The sequence below is a fragment of the Orcinus orca genome, chromosome 8 (genome assembly GCF_937001465.1).
Source record: "Orcinus orca chromosome 8, mOrcOrc1.1, whole genome shotgun sequence".
Classification (NCBI taxonomy): Eukaryota; Metazoa; Chordata; class Mammalia; order Artiodactyla; family Delphinidae; genus Orcinus; species Orcinus orca.
Genome location: NC_064566.1, coordinates 24,777,252 through 24,802,315, shown reverse-complemented (window position 1 = coordinate 24,802,315; position 25,064 = coordinate 24,777,252). Strand labels below are relative to the sequence as shown.

Sequence of the window (25,064 nt, the reverse complement as noted above, 5' to 3'; positions counted from 1 at the left end):
TATACAATGGTATATGTTAATGCTTTGTATAGTTTAAATTTACATAAGTGATGTTAAGCTGTACCTTTCCTTTTGCACTTTGTTTCTCGGCTTAACACTGTTTTCAGGAGTTCTCCAGGTTGTTACACACATGTTGATCTAGTTCACTTGTTCACACTGCCATATGGTATTCCATTATGTGACATGCCACCATTTATCCTATCCCCTAGTGAGAGACATATTGGTTGTTTCCAGTTTTTTGCTATTACAAACAATGTCAATGAACACAGAGGTTTGAACATGCCGTAATGGGTTTTTTCATTTATCCAAACCATACCTTTTAGACTAAAACTGCAAACGCCCGGTTGTCAACACTAAAGCATACTGTGTCCAGAAATGCCACCAGTGAAATCTATTCCTTTTGGTTCCTCTTCTTGGCTTTTGAAAAATACCCATCCTCCTGGGAGGAAAACACCTGGCACCCCAGCAGGTCAGGGGTGTTGGGATGGGGATGGGGGAGTTGGTGAGGGCTCGGCAAGGATTGTGAGCCATCACTTCTCTAGAAAGCTAGGTCTGAGTCCCAGCAGGTGATGCCTCCACTACTGTCTGGACAGGTGAGCAGGGCTGGGGCTGCAGGTGGAGATGTGATGCCTTCCCATCAGCCCTTCCCCCAAGGCCAGAGTCCTCCCATTTCCGAGCTTCCCCCAGCTTGTGCATATGTCAGCCCAGCGGGCGAGGTGCCGGCCTAATCTTGCCCGTACATCTCCTCCATGCCAGGTAATACGGTGCCGGCAGTGTTCGCCATTCCAGCTGCCAGCAGACCCGGCTTCACCGGCTACTTCATCCCGACGCCTCCCTCGTCCTACAGGAACCAGGCCTGGATGTCTTATGCAGGAGAGAATGAGCTCCCGAGCCAGTGGGCTGATTCGGTGAGACCCTCGCTGATTCCCTCACAACTTTACCTGCTTGACACCCTACAGGGAGAAAAGGGATGTGAGGCTGAGAATGAGTGTTTTGTCATCTTAGGCCCCCTTCCACCAACCAGGTGGCTAAAATCAGCTATTAGAGGAGACAGTGCCGGGGAGGGGAGTGTGATGTCCTTTGACACAGGAGCCTTCAGTCAGATTCCACCTCTTTCCAGAGGGCACCCTTAATCAAATACAGTTTTATAATAACTACCATTTTTTAAGTATTTTCTGTGTGCCAGGCACTATATTAGATGTTCTATTTATGTTATCTTATTTCATCTTCACGAGACCTGTCATGTAGGTATTATTTCCCTGATGTGTTCAGCAGTCAAACCTGCATCTTTCTGGCTCCAAAGCCTTTACTAAATTTGTTCCTTTCAGCTTTGAAATCCTGTGAAAAGTTTAGATGCAATACCAGAAAATGAAGCATTAGAAACCCGAGACTGAATTACTTTGCATGTAGATCTAAAGCTTTCTGCCTGTCTTCCAGCTGAAGACTGTCTTTTCACGGTCAGCTGGTTTCTTCCTTCATTATACTAGTAGGAGTTTATGGCACAGTGGACCTGGCCCAGCCTGGACCAAAGAGGGGCAGCAACCAGATGAGCCTGGATATTCACACCCAAACCTGCCTCTGAGCCACCTGTCAAGCACTGCCAAGTGAAAAACAAAAAACAAGCAAACAAAAATAGCACAACCATGGCCTCTAGAATGAGTTGCTCCATTCCCTGTGTGAGATCATCCATCATGGATAAGAAAGGCAGGCTGTTTCCTAGGGCCCCGTGGTGCTCTATGTCATTTTAGGGTTTGGTCTCAGCATTTGAAATACATCCTAGATTTAGGAAACACACTGACACCTGTGTCATCTTTTCTCTCTGTCCAAACCCCTGGGGTCCATACTTTCTACCCCTACAGGTTCAATTCAACCTCAGCGTTGGTGTCTCTTCTTATTGTAGTGATGCCACATTTAAACAACATCATCAGGGTAAAACTACCCTACGTATATTAATTTTCCTAATAAAGCTATTCCTTTAATTTCCAAAACATTTAAAAAATATATGCCACCCTGAATTTTTAAATTCTGGAATGAATTCCATCCTTCTCCCCTCCTTCTTTAAAAGAAAAACATAATTTAATTTGTCTTTAACAAATGATTCAGCGTCATTATTATGGCTCACTGTACTAAAATGACATTTGTCAGATGGGCTCTGACGGTGTGTAGGATTATTGCCCCTATGTCAGACATCTCTAAACTATTATAATTTTTGGAATTATTATAAGGCTTAGTATGTTTTTTCTTTCTCTGACCTTGCTCCCAGCTCACACCTTGCTCAATTTCCCCGCTCTCAGATATATACTCACCTTTAAATATGCTTTTCCTAATGCTCTGTTATCTGCAAATGAGGCATGTCTGAGCTCATTAGAGTTGTTTGTAGAGCTGGAGTAAATAGTCTCTGGGAGAGTAACTGGAGGGGTTCCCTACTGTTCAGTCTACAAATCTAAATGCGGGAGTGTATGGCATCTCTGTTGCTTGTTTGTGGGCCTTTTTTGCTTCCTTTGTCATGCTCAGCTCTTCTAAACAGCTGAACTCACGGGGTGTGAGTTGGTCAGTTCAGAGGTTATTCACCTCCATAATGCCACTTGCAATCTAAACATAATGTGTACTTTTCAGAAAGTAGTTGATACTTGTGCTAATTAGGCAGTAGACCTGCAGCTTTGTCAGCTCACCCTCTGCATGCAGGGTGCACTGGGTGCTTTGCAGGAGTCAGCAAAAGTATTTACAAAACCTTGTCCCTTGCCTTCAAGATACTTACAGATAATACTTAGCCAGGCTTATGGTGACATCCAGATACCTTTGGGTTCATGTTGCCTTAAAGATGAAGGAAAAGGAGCCCAGCAAATCGAAACTTAATCTTTTGGACATGATGACTTGATCACCTTGCCACCCCCCATTGTGAGGGAGTGCTAGTTTCCTATTAGTTGTTTTTAAGAGGAAAGTGATTGCTGCAGCCTAAATGGGTCTTTCCTGGAGCCCCATTACCACCTTCAGTTAAGCAGGGTTGCGTGCCCATGCGTGGAGCACGGAAGCCAAGAACCAAGCTGGGAGGTCAGGTGCTTTATTGCATTTGAAATTCAGCACAGGAGGCTCAGAGGGACCAGATGTGGGCTTGAGAAAGATACTCCAGTGGGAAAATGTTCACCGTCCACATCCATGTGAGAAGAAAAAAGCCCCCACCATCATTTGGATGTCTGACCCTCCTGATCACAGGTATCCAGATATAAGGAGCTAGCTTGTATAAAATCACCTGGACCTGGCTTGACAAATAGGTTTCGTCCTTGGTGCTGGATGGAAAGGGATTGAGAGGGGGTTCCCAGGCTCATCAGGAAAGTGTGCTGTGATCAATAGGTGATGCCTGCCACAGGCACTGGCTAGGGAAGGAGTGGTGTTTGCCAGCCCCGGATTTTGGCCCACAAGGTGTGGTGGCTCCCGCCTGCCTCTACTGTAAGGGAGGAAGAGTGTGTCATCTCCTCATCTTCCCTGCTTCTGAGTATTACCCTGAGGCCACTCCAGTGGCGTCAGGTGTCCCTGGCCTGTCCCAGCCACAAGCACCAAGTTGCTTAATGCTGCAGAACTGGGAGGTCTCAAGAGTTGGACACTGACCCGCAGCTCCAGCTGAACTTGAAATGCAGGGAAAGGGGACATGACAGCTTCCTTCTCAAACATACGGCACCAGCTGGTCATCCTTCGGTGATTTTCAAATTGTGCCGCTCAGAACCCCAGGTCTGAGACACTCCCTACTGTGTACCGTGCACAGTTCTGGGCACTGGTGCACAGTGATAAGTAGGTGAGACACAGTTCTGCCTTCACAGTCGATGCCTGAGACAGGCGATGATATTGGGAGTGATGACTATTATGCTAGACAAAGTGCATGGAAGGACCTTACAGGGAGCCCTCAGCTAATAGAGGACTGGGGAAGGTCTCCCGGAAGAAAGGGAGTTTGAGCTGAGACCTGACAGGCAAGTCCCGTGTCCTGGCCTTGGCTCTCTGTTAGCCCCCAGTCACCTGTGCGTTCCCAGCTGTGTGGCCCAAGGGCTCGGACAGTCTGGCTCTGATTTTCCTCTGAGATGCAAGTGAAATATATTTGCTACTTTGTCTTCCTTTACCAGGTCTTGTAGGGGAATTAAAGCCCCAAACTTTGGGACATCCATCCCATCACTTCTTCCCTCACTCGGGTCCTTCCCGACTCTTACCTGATCCATTGAGGTAGCCTCAGAACTTATCTCCTCTCCACCTCCAGTGGGTCCACCTCCAGAGTGTCCTTCCTAAAATACAGACCTTTCCCCTGCCTGACACCCGTTGGTGGCTCCCAGGCCAGGCCTTCTCTGGAGGGGTTGTCAGAACCTCTGGCAGGGACTGGGAGAGGCCTGCTTTCCTACTACACATTTGCCCATACAAAATTCTGAATCCTCACCCAACCCCATCCCACTCCATCCTCAACAGCACCCAGACATCTCTGTAAGGAATGGAAACACACTCAGTTCCTTAGAAGTGTACCATAGAAAACTTTACTCCGTAGCCTGGCGTTCAGCAGCTGTTTGATCTGGCCCTGCCTGCCTGTCTTCCTGAGCTCCCCTCATACCCCACATACCCTCTCTGGTCAGACCAAATCACTGAACCTCCCTGGGTGCCCCTTCCTCTGTGTACCTCCAGGCCTCTGCATTGCTTTTCCCTCTGCCTGGAATGCCCCTCCCACCTTGTCTTCTGAAAAACAGCCTCTTCATCTTCCAGACTCAGCTAAGCTGCTTCTCCCAGAAAGCTGCCTGACTCCTTACATGTGTCCCATTCACGGTAGCACCCCATACCTACGTCATCCATGGGCATTTATCTTGCGGTGTTGCAGTTAACATTATGGGATATAAAGGCCTTTTGTGGATTACCGTGGAACAGCATCGCCTTTTATGGCACTGTTTCTCTGGGAAAGTTGATCCTGAATTCCAGATCATTGCCCTGTCCTTATTACTATACGTGTCCATATATTAAAGCATAGAACTGTGTATCTTCCACTTTTAATGAAAAGAAGTTTTTTTCAAGAAACCAAGATCATATTCCAGATCCAAGACAGTATAGTGCAGTGACTAACTCCCAGCCTGGAGCTGCGTCTCTCAGTGGCTTGTTAGCTGTGGCACCTTCGACTGAGGCACTGTTTGCTTCAGTTTCCTCTTCTATAAAATAAGGGTAACAATACCTACCTCCTAGGTTGTTGTTTTGAGAATTAAATGAGATCACGATTGGAAAGCCCTTAGCACAGGGCTCATTAAGTATTAGCTATTATCATCAGTGATAAATCCCTGAGTCCTTTTTTTATAAAAATATATACTTAAAGTCTATTTAATCTTTATTGGAGTATAATTGCTTAACAATGTTGTGTTAGTTTCTGCTGTATAACAAAGTGAATCAGCTATATGGATATATATATATCCCCGTATGCCCATATCCCCTCCCTCTTGCATCTCCCTCCCACTCTCCCTATCTCACTCCTCTAGGTGGTCACAAAGCACTGAGCTGATCTCCCTATGCTATGCAGCTGCTTCCCACTAGCTATCTATTTTACATTTGGTAGTGTATATATGTCAATGCTACACTCTTACTTCGTCCCAGCTTACCCTTCCCCCTCCCTGGGTCCTCAAGGCCATTCTCTATGTCTGCATCTTTATTCCTGCCCTACCACTAGGTTCATCAGTACTGTTTTTTTACATTCCATATATATGCATTAGCATACAGTATTTGTTTTTCTCTTTCTGACTTACTTCACTCTGTATGACAGACTCTAGGTCCATCTACCTCACTACAAATAACTCAATTTTGTTTCTTTTTGTGGCTGAGTAATATTCCATTGTATATATGTGCCACATCTTCTTTATCCATTCATCTGATGATGGACACTTAGGTTGCTTCCATGTCCTGGCTATTGTAAATAGTGCTGCAGTGAACATTGTGGTACCATGTCTCTTATTGAATTATGGTTTTCTCAGGTTATATGCCCAGTAGTGGGATTGCTGGGTCATATGGTAGTTCTATTTTTAGTTTTTTAAGGAACCTCCATACTGTTCTTCATAGTGGCTGTATCAATTTACATTCCCACCAGCAGTGCAAGAGGGTTCCCTTTTCTCCACACCCTCTCCAGCATTTATTGTTTGTAGATTTTTTTGATGATGCATTCTGACCAGTGTGAGGTGATACCTCATTGTGGTTTTGATTTGCATTTCTCTAATGATTAATGATGTTGAGCATCCTTTCATGTGTTTGTTGACAATCTGTATGTCTTCTTTGGCAAAATGTCTATTTAGGTCTTCTGCCCATTTTTGGATTGGGTTGTTTGTTTTTTTGATATTGAGCTGCATGAGCTGCTTGTATATTTTGGAGATTAATCCTTTGTCAGTTGCTTCGTTTGCAAATATTTTCTCCTATTCTGAAGTTTATCTTTTTGTCTTGTTTATGGTTTCCTTTGCTGTGCAAAAGCTTTTAAGTTTTATTATGTCCCATTTGTTTATTTTTGTTTTTATTTCCATTTCTCTAGGAGGTGGGTCAAAAAGGATCTTGCTGTGATTTATGTCGTGGAGTGCTCTGCCTATATTTTCCCTCTGAGAGTTTTATACTGTCTGGCCTTACATTTAGGTCTTTAATCCTTTTTGAGGTTTTTTTTGTGTATGGTGTTAGGGAGTGTTCTAATTTCATTCATTTACATGTAGCTGTCCAGTTTTCCCAGCACCACTTATTGAAGAGGCTGTCTTTGAACAGGCTATCCTGTTCCATTGAGCTATATTTCTGTTTTTGTGCCAGTACCGTACTGTGTTGATTACTGTAACTTTGTAGTATAGTCTGAAGTCAGGGAGCCTGATTCCTCCAGCTCCGATTTTCTCTCTCAAGATTGCTTTGGCTATTCAGGATCTTTTGTGTATCCATACAGATTGTGAAGTTTTTTATTCTAGTTCCGTGAAAAATGGCCTTGGTGGTTTGATGGGGATTGCATTGAATCTGTAGATTGCTTTGGGTAGTATAGTCATTTTCACAATGTTGATTATTCCAATCCAAGAACATGGTATATCTCTCCATCTGTTTGTATCATCTTTAATTTCTTTCATCAGTGTCTTATAGTTATCTGCATACAGGTCTTTTGTCTCCTTAGGTAGGTTTCTTCCTAGGTATTTTATTCTTTTTGTTGCAGTGCTAAATGGGAGTGTTTCCTTAATTTCTCTTTCAGATTTTTCGTCATTAGTGTATAGGAATGCAAGAGATTTCTATGCATTAATTTTGTATCCTTCTACTTTACCAAATTCATTGACTAGCTCTAGTAGTTTTCTGGTAATGTCTTTAGGATTCTCTATGTATAGTATCATGTCATCTGCAAAGAGTGATAGTTTTACTTCTTCTTTTCCGATCTGGATTCCTTTTATTTCTTTTTTTCTCTGATTGTTGTGGCTAAAACTTCCAAAACTATGTTGAATAGTAGTGGTGAGAGTGGACAACCTTGTCTTGTTCCTGATCTTAGAGGAAATGCTTTCAGTTTTTCACCATTGAGAATGATGTTGGCTGTGGGTTTGTCGTATGTAGCCTTTGTTATGTTGAGGTAAGTTCCCTCTATGCCTACTTTCTGGAGGGTTTTTATCATAAATGGGTGTTGAATTTTGTTGGAAGCTTTTTCTGCATCTATTGAGATGATCATATGTTTTTTCTCCTTCAATTTGTTAATATGGTATATCACATTGATTGATTTGCATATATTGAAGAATCCTTGCACTCCTGGGATAAACCCCACTTGATCATGGTGTATGTCCTTTTAATGTGCTGTTGGATTCTGTTTGCTAGTATTTTGTTTAGGAGTTTTTGCATCTATGTTCATCAGTGATATTGGCCTGTAGTTTTCTTTTTTTGTGACATCTTCATCTGGTTTTGGTATCAGGGTGATGGTGCCTCGTAGAATGAGTTTGGGAGTATTCCGCCCTCTGCTATATTTTGGAAGAGTTTGAGAAGGATAGGTGTTAGCTCTTCTCTGAATGTGTGATAGAATTCATCTATGAAGCCATCTGGTTCTGGGCTTTTGTTTGTTGGAAGATTTTTAATCACAGTTTCAATTTCAGTGCTTGTGATTGGTCTGTTCATATTTTCTGTTTCTTCCTGGTTCAGTCTCAGAAGGTTGTACTTTTCTAAGAATTTGTCCATTTCTTCCAGGTTGTCCATTTTATAGGCATATAGCTGCTTGTAGGAATCTCTCATGATCCTTTGTATTTCTGCAGTGTCAGTTGTTACTTCTCATTTTTCATTTGTAATTCTGTTGATTTTAGCCTTCTCCCTTTTTTCTTGATCAGTCTGGCTAATGGTTTATCAATTTTGTTTATATTCTCAAAGAACCAGCTTTTAGTTTTATTGATCTTTGCTATCGTTTCCTTCATTTCTTTTTCATTTCTTTCTGATCTGATCTTTATGACTTCTTTCCTTCTGCTAACTTTGGGGTATTTTTGTTCTTTCTCTAATTGCTTTAGGTGTAAGTTTAGGTTGTTTATTTGAGATTTTTCTTGTTTCTTGAGGTAGGATTGTATTTCTATAAATTTCGCTCTCAGACCTGCTTTTGCTGCATCCCATAGGTTTTGGATCATCGTGTTTTCATTGTCATTTGTTTCTAGGTATTTTTTGATTTCCTCTTTGATTTCTTCAGTGATCTCTTGGTTATTTAGTAGCATATTGTTTAGCCTCCATGTGTTTTTACTTTTTACAGTTTTTTTCCTGTAATTGATATCCAGTCTCATAATGTTGTGGTTGGAAAAGATACTTGATACAATATCAATTTACTTAAATTTACCAAGGCTTGATTTGTGACCCAGGATCTGATCTGTCCTGGAGAATGTTCCATGAGCACTTGAGAATAAAGTTTATTCTGTTGTTTTTGGGTGGAATGTCCTATAAATGTCAATTAAGTCCACCCTGTTTAATGTGTCATTTAAAGCTTGTGTTTCCTTATTTACTTTTTGGATGATCTGTCCAGTGGTGAAACTTGGGTGTTAAAGTCCCCTACTATTATTTTGTTACTGTCAGTTTCCCCTTTTATGGCTGTTAGCATTTGCCTTATGTATTGAGGTGCCCCTATGTTGCGTGCATAAATAAATATTTACAATTGTTATATCTTCTTCTTGGATTGATCCCTTGATCATTATATAGTGTCCTTCTTTGTCTCTTGTAATAGTCTTTATTTTAAAGTCTATTTTGTTTTATATGAGAATTGCTACTCCAGCTTTCTTTTGATTTCCATTTGCATGGAATATCTTTTTCCATCCCCTCACTTTCAGTCTGTTTGTGTCCCTAGGTCTGAAGTGGGTCTCTTGTAGACAGCATATATACAGGTCTTGTTTTTGTATCCACTCAGCCAGTCTGTGTCTTTTGGTTGGAGCATTTAATCCATTTACATTTAAGGTAGTTGTCAATATGTATATTCCTATTACCATTTTATGAATTAATTTGGGTTTATTATTGTAGGTCTTTTCCTTCTCTTGTGTTTCCGGCCTAGAGAAGTTCCTTTAGCATCTGTTGTAAAGCTGGTTTGGTGGTGCTGAATTCTCTTAGCTTTTGCTTGTCTGTAAACCTTTTAATTTCTCTGTCAATTCTGAATGAGATCCTTGCTGGGTAGAGTAGTCTTGGTTGTAGGTTTTTCCCTTTCATCACTTTAAATATGTCCTGCCACTCCCTTCTGGCTTGCAGAGTTTCTGCTGAAAGATCAGCTGTTAACCTTATGGGGATTCCCTTGTATGTTATTTGTTGTTTTTCCCTTGCTGCTTTTAATATTTGTTCTTTGTATTTAATTTTTGATAGTTTGATTAATATGTGTCTTGGCATGTTTCTCCTTGGATTTATCCTGTATGGGACTCTCTGTGTTTCCTGGACTTGATTGACTATTTCCTTTCCCATGTTAGGGAAGTTTTCAACTGTAATCTCTTCAAGTATTTTCTCGGTCCCTTTCTTTTTCTCTTCTTCTTCTGGGACCCCTATAATTCGAATGTTGGTGCATTTAATGTTGTCCCACAGGTCTCTGAGACTGTCCTCAATTCTTGTCATTCTTTTTTCTTTATTCTGCTCTACGGTATTTATTTCCACTATTTTATCTTCCAGGTAACTTATCCATTCTTCTGTGTCAGTTATTCTGCTATTGCTTCCTTCTAGAGAGTTTTAAATTTCATTTATTGTGTTGTTCATCATTGTTTGTTTGCTCTTTAGTTCTTCTAGGTCCTTGTTAAACGTTTCTTGTATTTTCTCCATTCTATTTCCAAGATTTTGGGTCATCTTTACTATCATTACTCTGAATTGTTTTTCAGGTAGACTGCCTATTTCTTCTTCATTTGTTTGGTCTGGTGGGTTTTTACCTTGCGCCTTCATCCGCTACATATTTCTCTGTCTTCTCATTTTGTTTAACTTACTGTGTTTGGGGTCTCCTTTTCGCAGGCTGCAGGTTTGTACTTCCCATTGTTTTTGGTGTCTGCCCCCAGTGGGTGAGGTTGTTTCAGTGGCTTGTGTAGGCTTCCTGGTGAAGGGACTGGTGCCAGTGTTCTGGTGGGTAGGGCTGTATCTTGTCCCTCTTGTGGGCATGGCTGCATCCGGTGGTGTTTTTTGGGGTGTCTGTGAACTTAGTATGACTTTAGGCAGCCTCTCTGCTAATGGGTGGGGTTGTGTTCCTGTCTTGCTAGTTGTTTTGGCATCGGTTGTTCAGCACTGGAGCTTGCTGGCCGTTGGGTGGAGCTGTGTCTTAGTGTTGAGGTGGAGATCTCTGGGAGAGCTCTCGCTGATTGATATTATGTGGGGCTGGGAGGTCTCTGGTGGTCCAATGTCCTGAACTCGGCTCTCCCACCTCAGAGGCTCAGGCCTGACACCCGGCCAGAGCACCAAGACCCTGCCAGCCTCACGGCTCGGAAGAAAAGGAAGAGGAAAAAAAGGAAAAACAAAAAACAAAAAACAACAGATAGAACCCCAAACCAAATGGTAAAAGCAAAACTAAACAGACAAAATCACAGAAAGAAACAAAAAACAAAATAGAAATAAACAGTCAGAACCCTAGGACAATGGTTAAAGCAAACCTAAACAGACAAAATCACACAAAGAAACATCATATACACACTCACAAAAAGAGAAAAAAAGGAAAAAAAAATTTAATTAAAAAAATAATAAACTTTAAAAAAAGAGAGCAACCAAACCAATAAAAAATCCACCAATGATAACAAGCACCAAAAACTAAACTAAGATAAACATAAGAATCAGAAACAAGTCAGATGCAGAAAGCAAACCCCAAGTCTACAGTTGCTCCCAAAGTCCACTGCGTCAATTTGGGGAACATTCATTGTCTATTCAGGTATTCCACAGATGGAAGGTTCATCAAGTTGCTTGTGGGGATTTAATCTGCTGCTCCTGAGGCTGCACTGAGAACTTTCCCTTTCTCTTCTTTGTTCGCACAGCTCCCGGGTTTCAGCTTTTGTTTTAGCCCCACCCCTGAACGTAGGCCACCCTCAGGCATCTGTTCCCGCCCAGACAGGAGGGGTTAAAGCAGGGGCTGATTAGATCTCTCTTGCTCACTCAGGCTGGGGAGTGGAAGGGGTACAATAGTCATAATTGTAATTCAGGGCGAGCCTGCAGTGGCAGAAGCCAACATGACATTGCAACAGCCTGAGGTGTGCCATGTGTTCTCCTGGGGAAGTTGTCCCTGGATCTCAGGACCCTGGCAGTGGTGGGCTGCACAGCCTCCTGGGGTGGAGGGGGGTGTGTGTGGGTAGTGACCTGTGCTTGCACACAGGATTCTTGGTGGCAGTGGTGGCAGCGTTAGCATTTCATGCTTGTCTCTGGGGTGTGAGCTGGTAGCTGTGACTTGCACCTGTCTCTGGAGCTTGCTTAGGTGGTTCTCTGAATCCCCTCTCCTTGCGCACCCCGAAACAATGGTCTCTTGCCTTTTCGGCAGGTCCAGACATTTTCCCTGACTCCCTCCCGGCTATCGGTGGCATACTAGCCCCCTTTAGGCTGTGTTCACGCAGCCAACCCCAGTTCTCTCCCTGGGGTCTGACCTCTGAAGCCCAAGCCTCAGCTCCCAGCCCCTGCCCACCCTGGCGGGTGAGCAGACAAGCCTCTCAGGCTGGTGAGTGCTGGTCAGCACCGATCCTCTGTGCGGGACTCTCTCCGCTTTGCCCGCTGCACCCCTGTTGCTGCGCTCTCTTCTGTGGCTCCGAAGTTTCCCTCCCACCCACCCTCAGTCTCTGCCCGCGAAGGGGCTTCCTAGTGTGTGGAAACTTTTCCTCCTTCACAGCTTCCTCCCAGAGGTGCAGGTCCCATCCCTATTCTTTTGTCTCTGTTTTTCCTTTTTTCTTTTGCCCTACCCAGGTACATGGGGAGTTTCTTGCCTTTTGGGAGGTCTGAGGTCTTCTGCCAGCGTTCAGTAGGTGTTCTGTAGGAGTTGTTCCACATGTAGATGTATTTCTGATGTATTTGTGGGGAGGAAGGTGATCTCCGCGTCTTTCAGCTCCTCCATCTTGAAGGTCTCTCCCGCGAGTCCTTTGACATCCATAAAGAACAACACTTCTTTTGGCTAGATGGTGCTTATATTAAAAAGGTAGCCAGGTAGGTTCAGATGTAGATTCAGGTATGTGCCCACTGTTTGCATACTGTTTAAAACACGTATTTAATTCATCCAACCAGCAGATCCAGTGAGTCCAGATCACCTATTTTCCAAACAGACTCCAGCTTTTGTATCTACACGATGGTGCGTTGCCTTCATTTTCTTCTGAATCTCTTTCCTTGTCCTCAGTCCCCTCCTGCTTTGGTATCGAGTGCGTCCTATGACTTGAGCCGCTTCCTGACCCCAGGTCCTTGTCTTCTCTCCCAACATGCTTTGTAGGTCCCCCTCCCGGGGTACATCGAGGCTTACCCCCGGTCCCGGTATCAGCAGAGCTCACCCTCCAGGCTCCCTCGCCAGTACAGCCAGCCAGCCGGGCTGCACCCCAGCTTGGAGCAGGCCCCGCTGCCCTCCGCAGCAGCCTCACAGCAGAGCCTGGCGGAGAACGACCCGTCCGACACGCCCCTGACCAACATCTCCACAGCGGCCCTGGTGAAGGCCATCCGGGAAGAGGTGGCCAAGCTGGCCAAGAAGCAGACGGACATGTTTGAGTTCCAGGTCTAATGCCTTCGCCCACTTCCAGACTCTGAGGAAACAGTCTTTGGTTTTCTCCAGCCTGGCTTGATGGGTCTGGAGGCACAGACGATGTGGGCGTTTTTCTCACCCTCAGTTTCTAAAACCGTGAACAGTGGGGCTTCTGGGGAACAGGAAACTCTTGAACAACTGGATGCTTGGCTTATTCAGCTGATTGTATGTCAACAAGTCCCCATGTGGGACCATATGTTTGATACTCTGTTACATTAACTGTTTGAACTGAGGGTGTATTTCCCTACGGAGCCTTAGTCACGAGAGATGCTCGCAGATCTGCAGATTCCTGTCCAATGCCATATTTTAATAAATCATCACCAGAATGGGGAGAGCACAGCTCTATCTTCGGTGACCTCTGCATGTTAACTCTATTTCTGTGTTAAAGGCAATGCAGGCGTGTGATGAAGTCCCAGACTGTACTCTCTCTCATTCAGCCATGGCTGTAATCATTGCAATCACCTCCCGTCTCCAAGGGAGACACTGACTCCAGCCAAGAGAGCTGAGTCCTTTTCTTTTAAAGGCTCATATTCAAAGTCAAATAAATTGGATGAAAATCAGTACTGTCAGTCAATGACTGCACCTATGAACAGTCCTGACTCTTTTCCCCCCGCAATTAATTCAACAAAGGCCAAGAAAGAGAGAAGATGAGAGGGAGTGGTGGATTCGTGTTGACAGGTTTTTGAAAAGGTGTTGTCATTTTGGAAATAGAGTATTCTGCAAGCTGGGCTCTGGCTGGAAGAGAATCGGTGCTAAGAGCTTTAAAGGTCCTACAAAAGAAAAACAGGTTTTCTTTGCCCTGCAACGAAGGTGGCCTGAGAACGAAGCTTCTCTCTTTTTGGGGACGATAGACACATCGACTTTTACAAGGAAACCTCTGTCTCTTCAGCGATGATGTCCAGCATGTGCTGCCCAGTGATACAAAAGGAAATAGTCATTGATGCCTGTTAGAAGCAGGAACAGTGGACCCAGTCTCCCCAGGCTGCAGCCTCTGTTCATAGAAGCTTCTGAATGCAGAAAACCTGTTGATTTACATTTAAATGTAAATAACATTTTTAAAGGTGTATGGAGTTAGCCAGTCCCCTCCCGCACTCCTTCCCATAGTTAGTTAATAGACATAGGAGGACCTTTGCCAAAATGGCAGGCTTCTGACCTCATGACCGTGATGTTGCAAATCAGCCTCCCTGGCGTGGCAGGTGAGCCTCCAGAGCTCTGGGTGGACAATACCTCGCAGCCCTAAGGCACCAGCTGCTGACTGTCAGTGCAAAAGCAAAACAGATACTGACTTCAGGTAGCCCAGGGGAGGGGACACCGTGGTGTCCTCACCAACTTTGGGAGCTATGCTCAATGTTGGGGACTTACTTGGTGTCTGTTGGAGAGTGAGGTCCTGTCCTGCCTTCTCACCCATGATCCATCTAGCTTCAGCTTGTATCCATCCCCTCTGAGTCCATCTTTCCATTCTCCTCATGAGTTTCTTTGGTCTTTATTGAGAGAAGAAGCTGGAAATTTTAACATTCAGAGAAGAGTAGGAGTGGAATTGATTAGAGTGGGAGAGTCAAACTGTCAAAGCACAGACTTTTCAAAGAAGCTGTTTTTATTTCCCAATGGCAAATTGCCCTTTCTGGAATGTTCTGGAGATGCTGTGTCATGGAATCCCCAAACGAGTCTCTTGTCCTGATGATATTAGGTAGTGTCCTTTTGGTATGCCGGTTGATCTTTCATAGTGTTAGTTTTTTGTTACTTAAAAAAAAATCAGCTATAAATAAAATGTATTTTTGTAATTTCCATGTGTATATATGGTATATTTCTACCAATGGCCGCTTGTTGTAGTCCAAAACCTAAATCAGTTTGCAAAACACTTTGGACAGTGCAAGATTTTACTGACAGATTAACACAATGCCTAAGTCTATCCAAATAGGTATTCTGTGCACTTGAATGAACAAAGAGCCAAAGAAACTCAGCCTTTTCATGCAAACGGTATGAGTCCGATAAAGTCAGCTACATTGTCCCGCCTTATCAATGATATGAATATTTCATCAGTGCAATGACATCAACCCGGTACTTTGTCTACTTGGTAAATGCCTGGAAATACTGTATGTTAAAATGAAGTTCCAAGACCTTAGTGTAATTTAAGTGTAGGCACATGCGTTCAAGACAGTGTGTTTTGGATGTACCAGTGACTCGCAGAAGAGGAGCCCACGGTGTGCAGTGGTCTGGCTCCAGCTGGCTAAGAGGATGCAGAAAAATCATGGTGAGCTGTGTAGAACCCCATGAAATAGTCAGTCGATGGAGATGGCTAAAAATACAGCATGCTAAATCAGACACTCTTTTAAACGAGATACTGCAGGTTTAAGAGCAGTATATGGGAGGAACACCTTAAGCTGAGAAGAAATCAAATCTGTGTTGTCCCACCAATGCGAAGATGGCCGCCATTGTTTGATATTCTGTGACTAAGATGTGGTCCCTTTTCTGAAGAGTGTCCTGACCTCATGGAGGTTATGGATACCTGGACAGCTGACTCTGAGAAAAGGCAGGTGGACAAAAGTGCCCTGTGGAAGTGAACACAGAGTTCCACGCAAACCCAGAGGCTCTGTGTTCCTCATCACCCTCCAGACAGTTGAAGAAGCCACAGAGGACATTGGTGACCTCAGAGAAGGAAGCTAAAGTCCGAAGAAGTGGACTGACCTGCCCGAAGCCTCCAGCCCAAGCCCACTGACTCACGATCGGGCTTGCTTTCCATTTCACCATGCTGCCTGCACGCTTGCCTGCGACACGTTTCTTGAACTGCGCTAGGAAGTTCAAAAAGTAGACAAGGGTCATATGAGGGACTATCTACGTTCTTGGGAAGAAAAAAGATAATTGAATATGTAAAGAACTTCAGATAAAGTGTATGAGGACAATGCGTTTGTGGCATAATAAACATTTTTCGGAACTAGTTTCAACGTGAGTTTTCTGCATTCATGAAAAGAAAGGCATTTTGGCTTTTTCCAGAGAGCGTCATCAAGGAAATGGTGTTCTCTGCTGCTGTTCAAGACTTCAGGGCTGTGTTCTTCTCTCAGTGCCGTGGGTCCAAACAGGCAGGTGGGGAGGCCACAGCAGCTTGTCACCGAGAGGCAGCCGATTCTGCACTTTGCATTAGGGGAGGCGATCCCGTGGTACAGGAACGTAAAAGTCTATTGCGTGCCCTGGTACCTACCACCCGAGATGCATTGGTACCTGTGGAATAGGAACTTGCCTCTTTCAGGGTGTGCTATGGACTGAATGTGTCCTCCGCAATTTCTATGCTGAAATCCTAACCCCCAATGTGATGGTATTAGGAGGTGGGGCCTTGGGAGGTGCTTAGCTAGTGAGGGGAGCCCTCGTGAATGGGATTAATGCCCTTATAAAAGGGACCCCAGAAAGCTCTCTTGCCCTCTTTTCTGCCACATGAGGATAAAATAAGAAGTCAATAGTCTGCAACCCAGAAGAGGGCTCTCACCAGGACCTGACCATGCTGGCACCCTGATCTCGGACTTCGTCCTCCAGAACTGTGAGAAATAAATGTCTGTTGTTTGTGAGCCACCCAGGCTATGGTTCTCTGTCTGGTATGGCAGCCTGAGCTGACGAATGACTAAGACAGGGTGGATCGCGTAGGAATCAATTCTCCGGTGCCAGAAGAAGTTATATTGTGCATGTGCTAATTTAAGAATTCAGCAGAAGGGCATGTAATTTCTGAGCATTCTTGATGGAAGAATGGGTAGGATATTGTTAGATTTGTGATATAAAAAAAGAAGACTTCTGAGAGTCCGGATGGAGGAGGAGAAAGATTTAAATACCTGACTAAAATAAGTGCTTCTCTAACAGGCAGAAATTAACAAAATAGATCAAAAGATTTAAATACCGATTACCAATAAATAAGCTTCTTTTTTCTACGTAACACACAGGCACTCATTGTTTAATGAAAAAAATAACGGGGGGGCTTACCTGGTGGCGCAGTGGTTGAGAGTCTGCCTGCCGATGCAGGGGACACGGGTTCGTGCCCTGGTCCGGGAAGATCCCACATGCCGCGGAGCGGCTGGGCCTGTAAGCCATGGCCTCTGAGCCTGCGCGTCCGGAGCTTGTGCTCCGCAATGGGAGAGGCCACAACAGTGAGAGGCCTGCGTACTGCAAAAAAAAAAAAAAAGAACAGATACTATTTTAAAGTTTGAGAACAGAATTTAAATGTAATCCACTCCTATTACACATCAGAAAGTAGTTTGGACTTTTCTAACAAAATACAGCCAAATACGCTTAGGGAAAGATAATCATTTAGCAGTGACTGACTTGGGTCCAAGTATTAGAAATTAAATGCAGCCATTTCGTCCAATCTTGAAGATATTCTAGTCAAGGACCTTTGTGAGGACCAGAAACCCATTCACACTTGCTCAAATGTAGAGACTGACTGAGCAAATACAGGCAGACCTCAGAAATATTGTGGGTTTGGTTCTAGACTGCCACAATAAAGCAAAAATCACAATAATGTGAGTCACATTAATTTTGGGGTTCCCAGTGCATATAAAAGTTATATTTACACTATACTGTAGTCTATTAAATGTGAAATAGCATTATGTCTAAAAAAATACATACCTTAATTTAAAAACACTTTATTGGTAAAAAGTGCTAACCATCACCTGAGCCTTCAGCGAGTTGCAATCTTTTTGCTGGTGGAGGGTCTTGCTTCAGTGTTAATGGCTGTTGACTGATCAGAATGGTGGTTGCTAAAGGTTGGCACGGTCGTGGCAATTTCTTAAAATAAGGCAACGATGAAGTTTGCTGCATTGATTGACTCTTCCTTTCATGAACGATTTCTCTATAGCTGCAATGCTGTTTGATAGCATTTTGACCACATTAGAACTTCTTTCAAAATTGAGTCAATCCTCTCAAAACGCTGCTGCTGCTTTATCATCTAAGTCATATTCTAAATCCTTTGTTGCCCTTTCAACAGCCTTCACAGCATCTTCACCAGGAGTAGATTCCATCTCAAGAAACCATTTTCTTTGCTCATCCATAAGAAGCAACTCCTCATCCGTTACAGTTTTATCATGAGATTGCAGCAATTCAGTCACATCTTCAGGCTCCACTTTTAGTTCTCTTGCTGTTCCCACCACATCTGCAGTTACTTCCTCCACTGAAGTCATCCATGAGAATTGGAATCAACTTCTTCTAAACTCCTGTTATGTTGATATTTTGACCTCTTCCCACGAATCACAAGTGTTCTTAATGGTATCTAGAATAGTGAATCCTTTTCAGAACGTTTTCAATTGACCTTGCCCACATCCATCAGAGGAATCACTATCTATGAAGCCTTACAAAATGCATTTCTTAAATAATAAGACAAAGTCAAAAGTACTCCTTGATCCATGGGCTGCAGAATGGATGTGTTAGCAAGCATGAAAACAGCATGAATCTCATTGTACATCCCCATCAGAGCTCTTGGTTGACCAGATGCATTGTCAATGAGTAGTACTATTTAAAAAAAGAATCTTTTCTGAGCAGTAATCTCAACAGCGGGCTTAAAATATTCATTAAACCATGTTGTCAAACAGATGTGCTGTCATCTGGGCTTTCTTGTTCCATTTATAGAGCACAGGCAGAGTAGATTTAGCATAATTCTTAAGGGCCCTAGGGTTCTTGGAATGGTAAATGAGCATTGGCTTCAACTTTAAGTCACCAGCTGCATTAGCCTCTAACAAGAGAGTGAGCCAGTCCTTTGAAGTTTTGAAGCCAGGCATTGGCTTCTCCTCTCTGGCTATGAAAGTCCTGGATGACATCCCCTTCTAATATAAGACTGTTTTGTTGTATGGCTGTTAGCATAACTGATGGCCATCTTGGACGCTTAGTTTCTCCTGTCTGTTTACTGACTTCACCCAGGACTGTACTGTGCAGTGAATCACTTCTCTGTCATCAAAGGCTTTGTAGTTAATAGACACTGTTTAATAATCGTTAGGACCCGGTAGCCTCTATGCTCTCTAGTCCCCCCAAATGATGAAAACCTTCCCTAATGTAATCCCGGTGCCCATGAGACTAGTTACCCATCATAAATCTTGACTTAGGAATGCACGTCCTGTTTCCAAGCACATACCTCCATATTCTAGGTTAGCGATAAAATTGTCCCAACGGCCCCTCGGCAGTGCAGAATGCTTCTGGATTGTTGTCCAGCCAATCCCACCCTGTGAGTAAATTACCCTGTAATAAACTGATCCGTTGATTACATGGAGCTTCCTGCCTAATTTTTCAGTCTCAAGATGCCTTCTCAGTCTGGTGGGTACTTTTCATTCCCTCTGTCCTCCAACATTCGTCTACATTGACAGTCTGTTGTTTAGGGCAGTCACCTTCATTAATCATCTCAGCTGTATCTGCTGGGTGACTTGCTGCAGCTTCTGCATCAGCACTCACTGCTTCACCTTGTGCTTTTATGTTTTGGAGACGGCTTCTCTCCTTAAAGCTCATGAACCAAACTCTGCTGGCTTCACGCTTTTCTTCTGCAGCTTCCTCACCTCTCAGCCTTCAGGAAATTGAAGAGAGCTGGGGCCTTGCTCTGGATGGGGCTTTGATTAAGGGAATGTTGTGGCTGGCTGGATCTTTAGACTACTAAAACTCTTTCCAGACCAGCAATAGGCTGCTTTACTTTCTTATCGTTTGTGTTTTCACTAGAGTAGCACTTTTAATTTCCTTCAAGAACTTTTTCTTTGCGCTCACAACTTAGCTAACTGTTTGGTGCAAGAGGCCTAGCTTTTGGCCTGTCTCAGCTTTCAACATGCCTTCCTCTCACTAAGCCTAATCACTTCCGGCTTTTGATTTAAAATGAGAGACATTAGCCTCTTTCTTTCATTTGAACATTTAGAGGGCATTGTAGGGTTATTAATTGTCCTAATTTCAATATTGTTGTATCTCAGGGAATAGGGAGGCCCAAGAAGAGGGAGAGAAGAAATGGGGGAACAGCCGGTCAGTGGAGCAGTCAGAACACACACAACATTGACTAAGCTTGTCCTCTATATGGGCGTGGTTCACGGCACCCAAAACAATTACAATAGTAACATCAAAGATCAGTGATCCCAGACCAACATAACAAATATAATAATAATGAAAAAATTGAAATATTGCAAGAATTACCAAAATGTGATACAGAGACATGAAGAGAACAAATGCTGTTGGAAAAATGGTGCCAATAGACTTGCTCGACACAAGGTTGCCACGAACCTTCGATTTATTAAAAAAAGAAATATCTGCAAAGTGCAATAAAGCAAAGCGCAATAAGACCAGGTGTGCCTACGCAGGGCCATTTCATGGAAACAGAACAGCTCCCGGTGGGGAGGGATGGAGACCGACGTCCTCCCCCCGGCTCGCTGTCTCCTGTTCTCTCTCCACACGGGCTTTCACCTGTTTTTCTCTGCATACCTGCTCCGTTCTCCGGCTTCGCTCGGCCTACTGTCCTTCTCTGTTTTCTCATTAGTGTGTATGTAGCTGAAAATCCACCCCAGGACCCACTCTGCACAACTTTACCCTTTCATTACCCACCCCTCTCTGGCTGCCATCTCTGTGCCCACAGGGCAAATTCTTGAGACTCGGATTGGTCCAGTTCGCCCGCCTACGATGAGCCACCCTTGGGTCAGGTGCCTATACAATCAGCTGTCAGCAAGGAGACAGGGGTCATGTGACATAAGCATGGCGCCCCTGGACTGACCCTTTCATTGAGGGCTTTTGCTGAGGGCTTGTACCCAGAGGAGGAAGCATGAGAGGGTAGGTCCTTCAAAAGCCTGGAATCGGCCACTACCCCCAGGATGGCAGCCAGCAGGTGGGCAGTCCCTGTGGACACTGCCACGGAGAGGCGAGGGCATCCTCGACTCCCACGTCAAGTGAGCATGCACGTGCTTGCAGACCTGCCCACCACTCCCACCCCAACACCTGCCCTGTTGAAAATGCTGCTGGGTCTAGGAAGTGACTTCTGACTGAGGCCCAGTTAGCACAACGTCTTGCTTAGCAGATGATAAATACTTGTAAATTGAAACGAATGATCTTAGCTCAGGTGATGTTAATGTGGCTCCTGGCCACACACTTGCATAATGTGAAAACTGATGAGCTTCTCAATAGTCTTTTGAAACGAAATTGGTCTCTAGTAAAATTGATATTATTGTGGCTCTTCCCTTCTAAATATTTAATAAGTTAATGTCCCAAGAATTGAAAAGTCTCTTGATTTCTTAAGGTGAACTGTTACAGAATCCTAGCCTGTGATAAGTGCTAAAATGTAGGGTGTTTCTGGGAAGGGATATTTAGGAAGTATCAATAGAATTAGTGCCAGAAACAAAATTCTTCTAGAGGATATTAAGTTGCTTTGATTATGCAGGTTTCAAAAACAGAGAAATTTGTGGTGAGGCAGAATTTGTCTTCATAGGACAGATCCACACTTTAATGAAAGTCGTTATATAATGAAATCTTGAAATTGATTATCTTCATTCTCTGACTTTGGCCAGACTTTTGTGAATTATGGAGGGAGGCCATCAATGTATTTTACATAAATTAACTGTGGCTTCACTTAATTTTCCCCCATCTCTACCTTATGACTAAACTGGCCCCCTCCAAACCCACACACAAACTGAGTCGAGAGATGGTTTGACCGAATAGAATCAGAGGAATATCGTTGGTCTGGAAGTTTTGAGAAAAGCAGAAATAATCAAGGCCTTGACAATTCACGTTAAACCAGTCTCTGGTTCCTCATCTGTGAAATGGGTATAAGAACTTTTGCATTTCCTACCTCCCGTGGTGGTTGTAAGGAGCACGTGGCATAATGTATCCGAAAATGCTTTCAAAAGTATATTTGAGGGGCTTCCCTGGTGGCGCAGTGGTTGAGAGTCCGCCTGCCGATGCAGGGGACACGGATTCGTGCCCCGGTCCGGGAAGATCCCACGTGCCACGGAGCGGCTGGGCCCGTGAGCCGTGGCCGCTGAGCCTGCACGTCCGGAGCCTGTGCTCCGCAACGGGAGAAGCTGCAACAGTGAGAGGACCGCGTACCGCCCAAAAAAAAAAAAAAAAAAGTATATTTGAAGATGTTCTTACTAAAGTATTAGCTTCATAATTCAGTTTCATCCAGCGAAATGTTTTAGCTCCTTCCATCTACTGAACTAATTGGTCACATGTTCTATAAAATTTTTAAAGTAGTTACATTCTGTAAAATAAAAATACAAAGATGATCCTAAGTTTGGAACTGCTCATAAAAGCCAGCCTCACCTGGAGCTGTGTTTTGCTGTTGCTGCCTATGATTTGGAGGACATGTAAGTACTTGTGCCTGCGCTTTCGCTCTGGGGGGTAAACCCAGGCCAGGAATTCTCACCAAACATGTTAGACATGCTGGGCAAAGGCAAGTACCGAACAGGAGCTTGACTGTACCTGTTGTAATGTGACGCTTTGCTTCCTAATTAACTTTGTACGTCCTTGGCTTCTGCCAGGAACAGTGTTCATATGCTATTAGAATTTTTTATGGTAAAATAAAATGGCAAAGGCTTTCACGCCCCCAAACCTGCCTGCGCCTCATTTTGCCTACTCCAGATGGTGAGATGGACTCACAAATCAGTTGTACAGCAGTGCCCGCTGGGGGTTGTTAAAGGACAGTTGTGGGTCTGGCAGACCCCCTGTGGTCTCAACCTGGGGCATGAGCTCATCAGCTAAAAAGAGCTCACCCCTGGCCATCCACAGGCCCCTGAGCAGCAGTTCCAGCCCATCCACGACTGTATTCTTCGGGCAGATGGTGTCCAGGGGCAGAATAAGCCAATGTTTGCTTACATGCCCTTCTCAGAACATAAAGAAGTCCCATCCGGTGCTCCCGAGGAGTCCAGGGATGACGTTAGTCTGGGACATAAACTTCCAAGACCACCTATTTCCTCATTGCTAGTCCCAGCAATCATGATGCCAGCCTTATGTTTAGACCTGACCAGAGACTCTGTGTTATACTCCATGCTCTGCCCTTTGATCCAAGCTGGTTGGACAGGAGGCATATCTGACCCAGGAGCCACAGATTCATAGGCTGACCAGCCACCAAAAAAATGTGGCTTAGCACGTGGGGCTAGGCCAACCAGATTCTTTCGCTAGGAAACACCAAGAAACAGTCTGTTAGCAGCAGGTGTTGAAACTGAATGGTCAAGGCTCAGAGGCCATGATGGGCTGTATTCAAAACAAAGATCTAAGAAATCAGAACATTGACTAAGAAGTAACCTTGAAGCCAAGGAGATTAGAGATAAGAAAGCCTATCTCCTGTAATAAAAATAGACCAAAACCCCAACTCTGAATGTTTCAGAGGAGTCCCTATGCCCTAATGGAGAGACACGACCCTGGGCTTTTGCGGCTCCAGTGAGATTTGGGCGGCAACACAGTGATGTTCCTCACTTCAGCCTAACTGCTGAAGCTTTCTGCAAACACTCAGAAAGTACCTAGAGACTGAGGGAGCGATTCTTCACTCCACTCTGCCCCTCTGTAAAGAAAGGTCAGCTATGTACAAAAGACTCCCCCGAAGCTGCTGTCTTGCTTCAGTGACGAGGAATAAACTTAGAGCCTCTGCAAAATGCTGTTGCAGGGCTCGCCATGGGGTGGAGAGCACGGCAGAGGAGAGGACCAGTGGGCCCAGGAACAGAGGGCTTCCCTGCTCCCGCATTTGCTTTTTCTTTCCTCCTGGACCCTGGCTGCTCCTAGCTCTCAGGACCAATGACGTGATCAAATGGAAGGAAGTGGTTGGTGCCTACTTCCATCCCAGGAATGGCTGACATACACAGCCCCAGGGAGCTGGAAAAGGCACATGACAAAGCCAGCCCCTCCTTGCTGGTCCCCATTAGAAATAGGAGAGCAAACTTATTCCAAAGGATGATCTCCAGACATCTTTTAGGAAATGTCATGCATCCAACTCAAGAGCTCTGCTGGCCACTGGAAGCCAGAAAGGATGTGCCTAGGAAGGAGTATGGAACCAAGTAATGAAAACATTAGTGAGAGTGATGGTCAATTAACTGTAAAATGTACACAGATGGTTAGAGGGAAACACAATTGCTGTGAGTCTCTCTATGACCTTTTGGAGGTACAGTTATGACAAATACTGGTTGACACAATTGGGTACTTCATTTTAACAACATTCCAGTGTTCATATTTGCACAAAGAAAAACCCACATTTAGGGAGAGGTCATCTGACTCCTCAGAACTGAAATCAAGTTTTGTTAGCATAACAGTTTCACCACCTACCCCTCCTCCAAGCCAAAGAGCTCTGGCTAACTCTTGAAGGGAAAACACTGCAGGTTACCTGGTCTCTGATATGGGCTCTGTGTGCTTGCTCTGGACTCTGCCAGGCCTTCACAGAACATATAAAAGGGCTTGCTTTTGCCCCCAGTGCCCACTCTGTCACCCAGCTCCTGGTGGCTGAGGCCTACGGGAGCCCCACAGGGCCTGTGGAAGCCACATCTCTTGAAGCCATATTCCCAGTGATGCCGACATAACCTAATGAAAAGTCAGGCTACCACCCAGATGTCTTACCTACGGGACGTTTAGAAACTATTGGATTGGGGACATAGGGTCGACCGATAAGTCATCTGTTGGACCGGATTTCTCATGCTTCGGCTGGTGGCAAAGCCAGAAACTGTTTGCATGCTCCTGGAGTAGTCCATTTTCTAGATCAAATTTGACAGCATCAAGAGAAAGGGCGTAGATAGTCTTAAGACCGTGAAAACAAAGGGTTGCCAAATTGCCCGAGTTGCTTCATGTATTAATGTTCAGGTGCTTTGGGAACTAAAAGTTTGCTTCTCTCTAATTTAAGGTTTTGTCCCTAAAATTGGAAGGTCCCAGACAAGCTTTCTGTGTCCCAGGGACCAACTCTTTTAATGGTCCAGGTAAAGGAGAACCAAAGGCT

At 44.3% G+C, this 25,064-nt stretch overlaps 1 protein-coding gene across 1 annotated transcript in view; it reads left to right on the top strand.

Annotated features, from left to right (window-relative positions):
- KIAA1549L (KIAA1549 like) overlaps positions 1 to 22,232 on the top strand; it is a 289,601-nt gene extending 267,369 nt beyond the window's left edge. Inside the window, 2 exon segments of the mRNA XM_033410192.2 lie at positions 757 to 908; positions 12,866 to 22,232. Coding sequence (XP_033266083.1) covers positions 757 to 908; positions 12,866 to 13,147 — 434 coding nt within the window. The 3' untranslated portion in view covers positions 13,148 to 22,232.
- Positions 22,233 to 25,064: the final 2,832 nt, after the last annotated feature.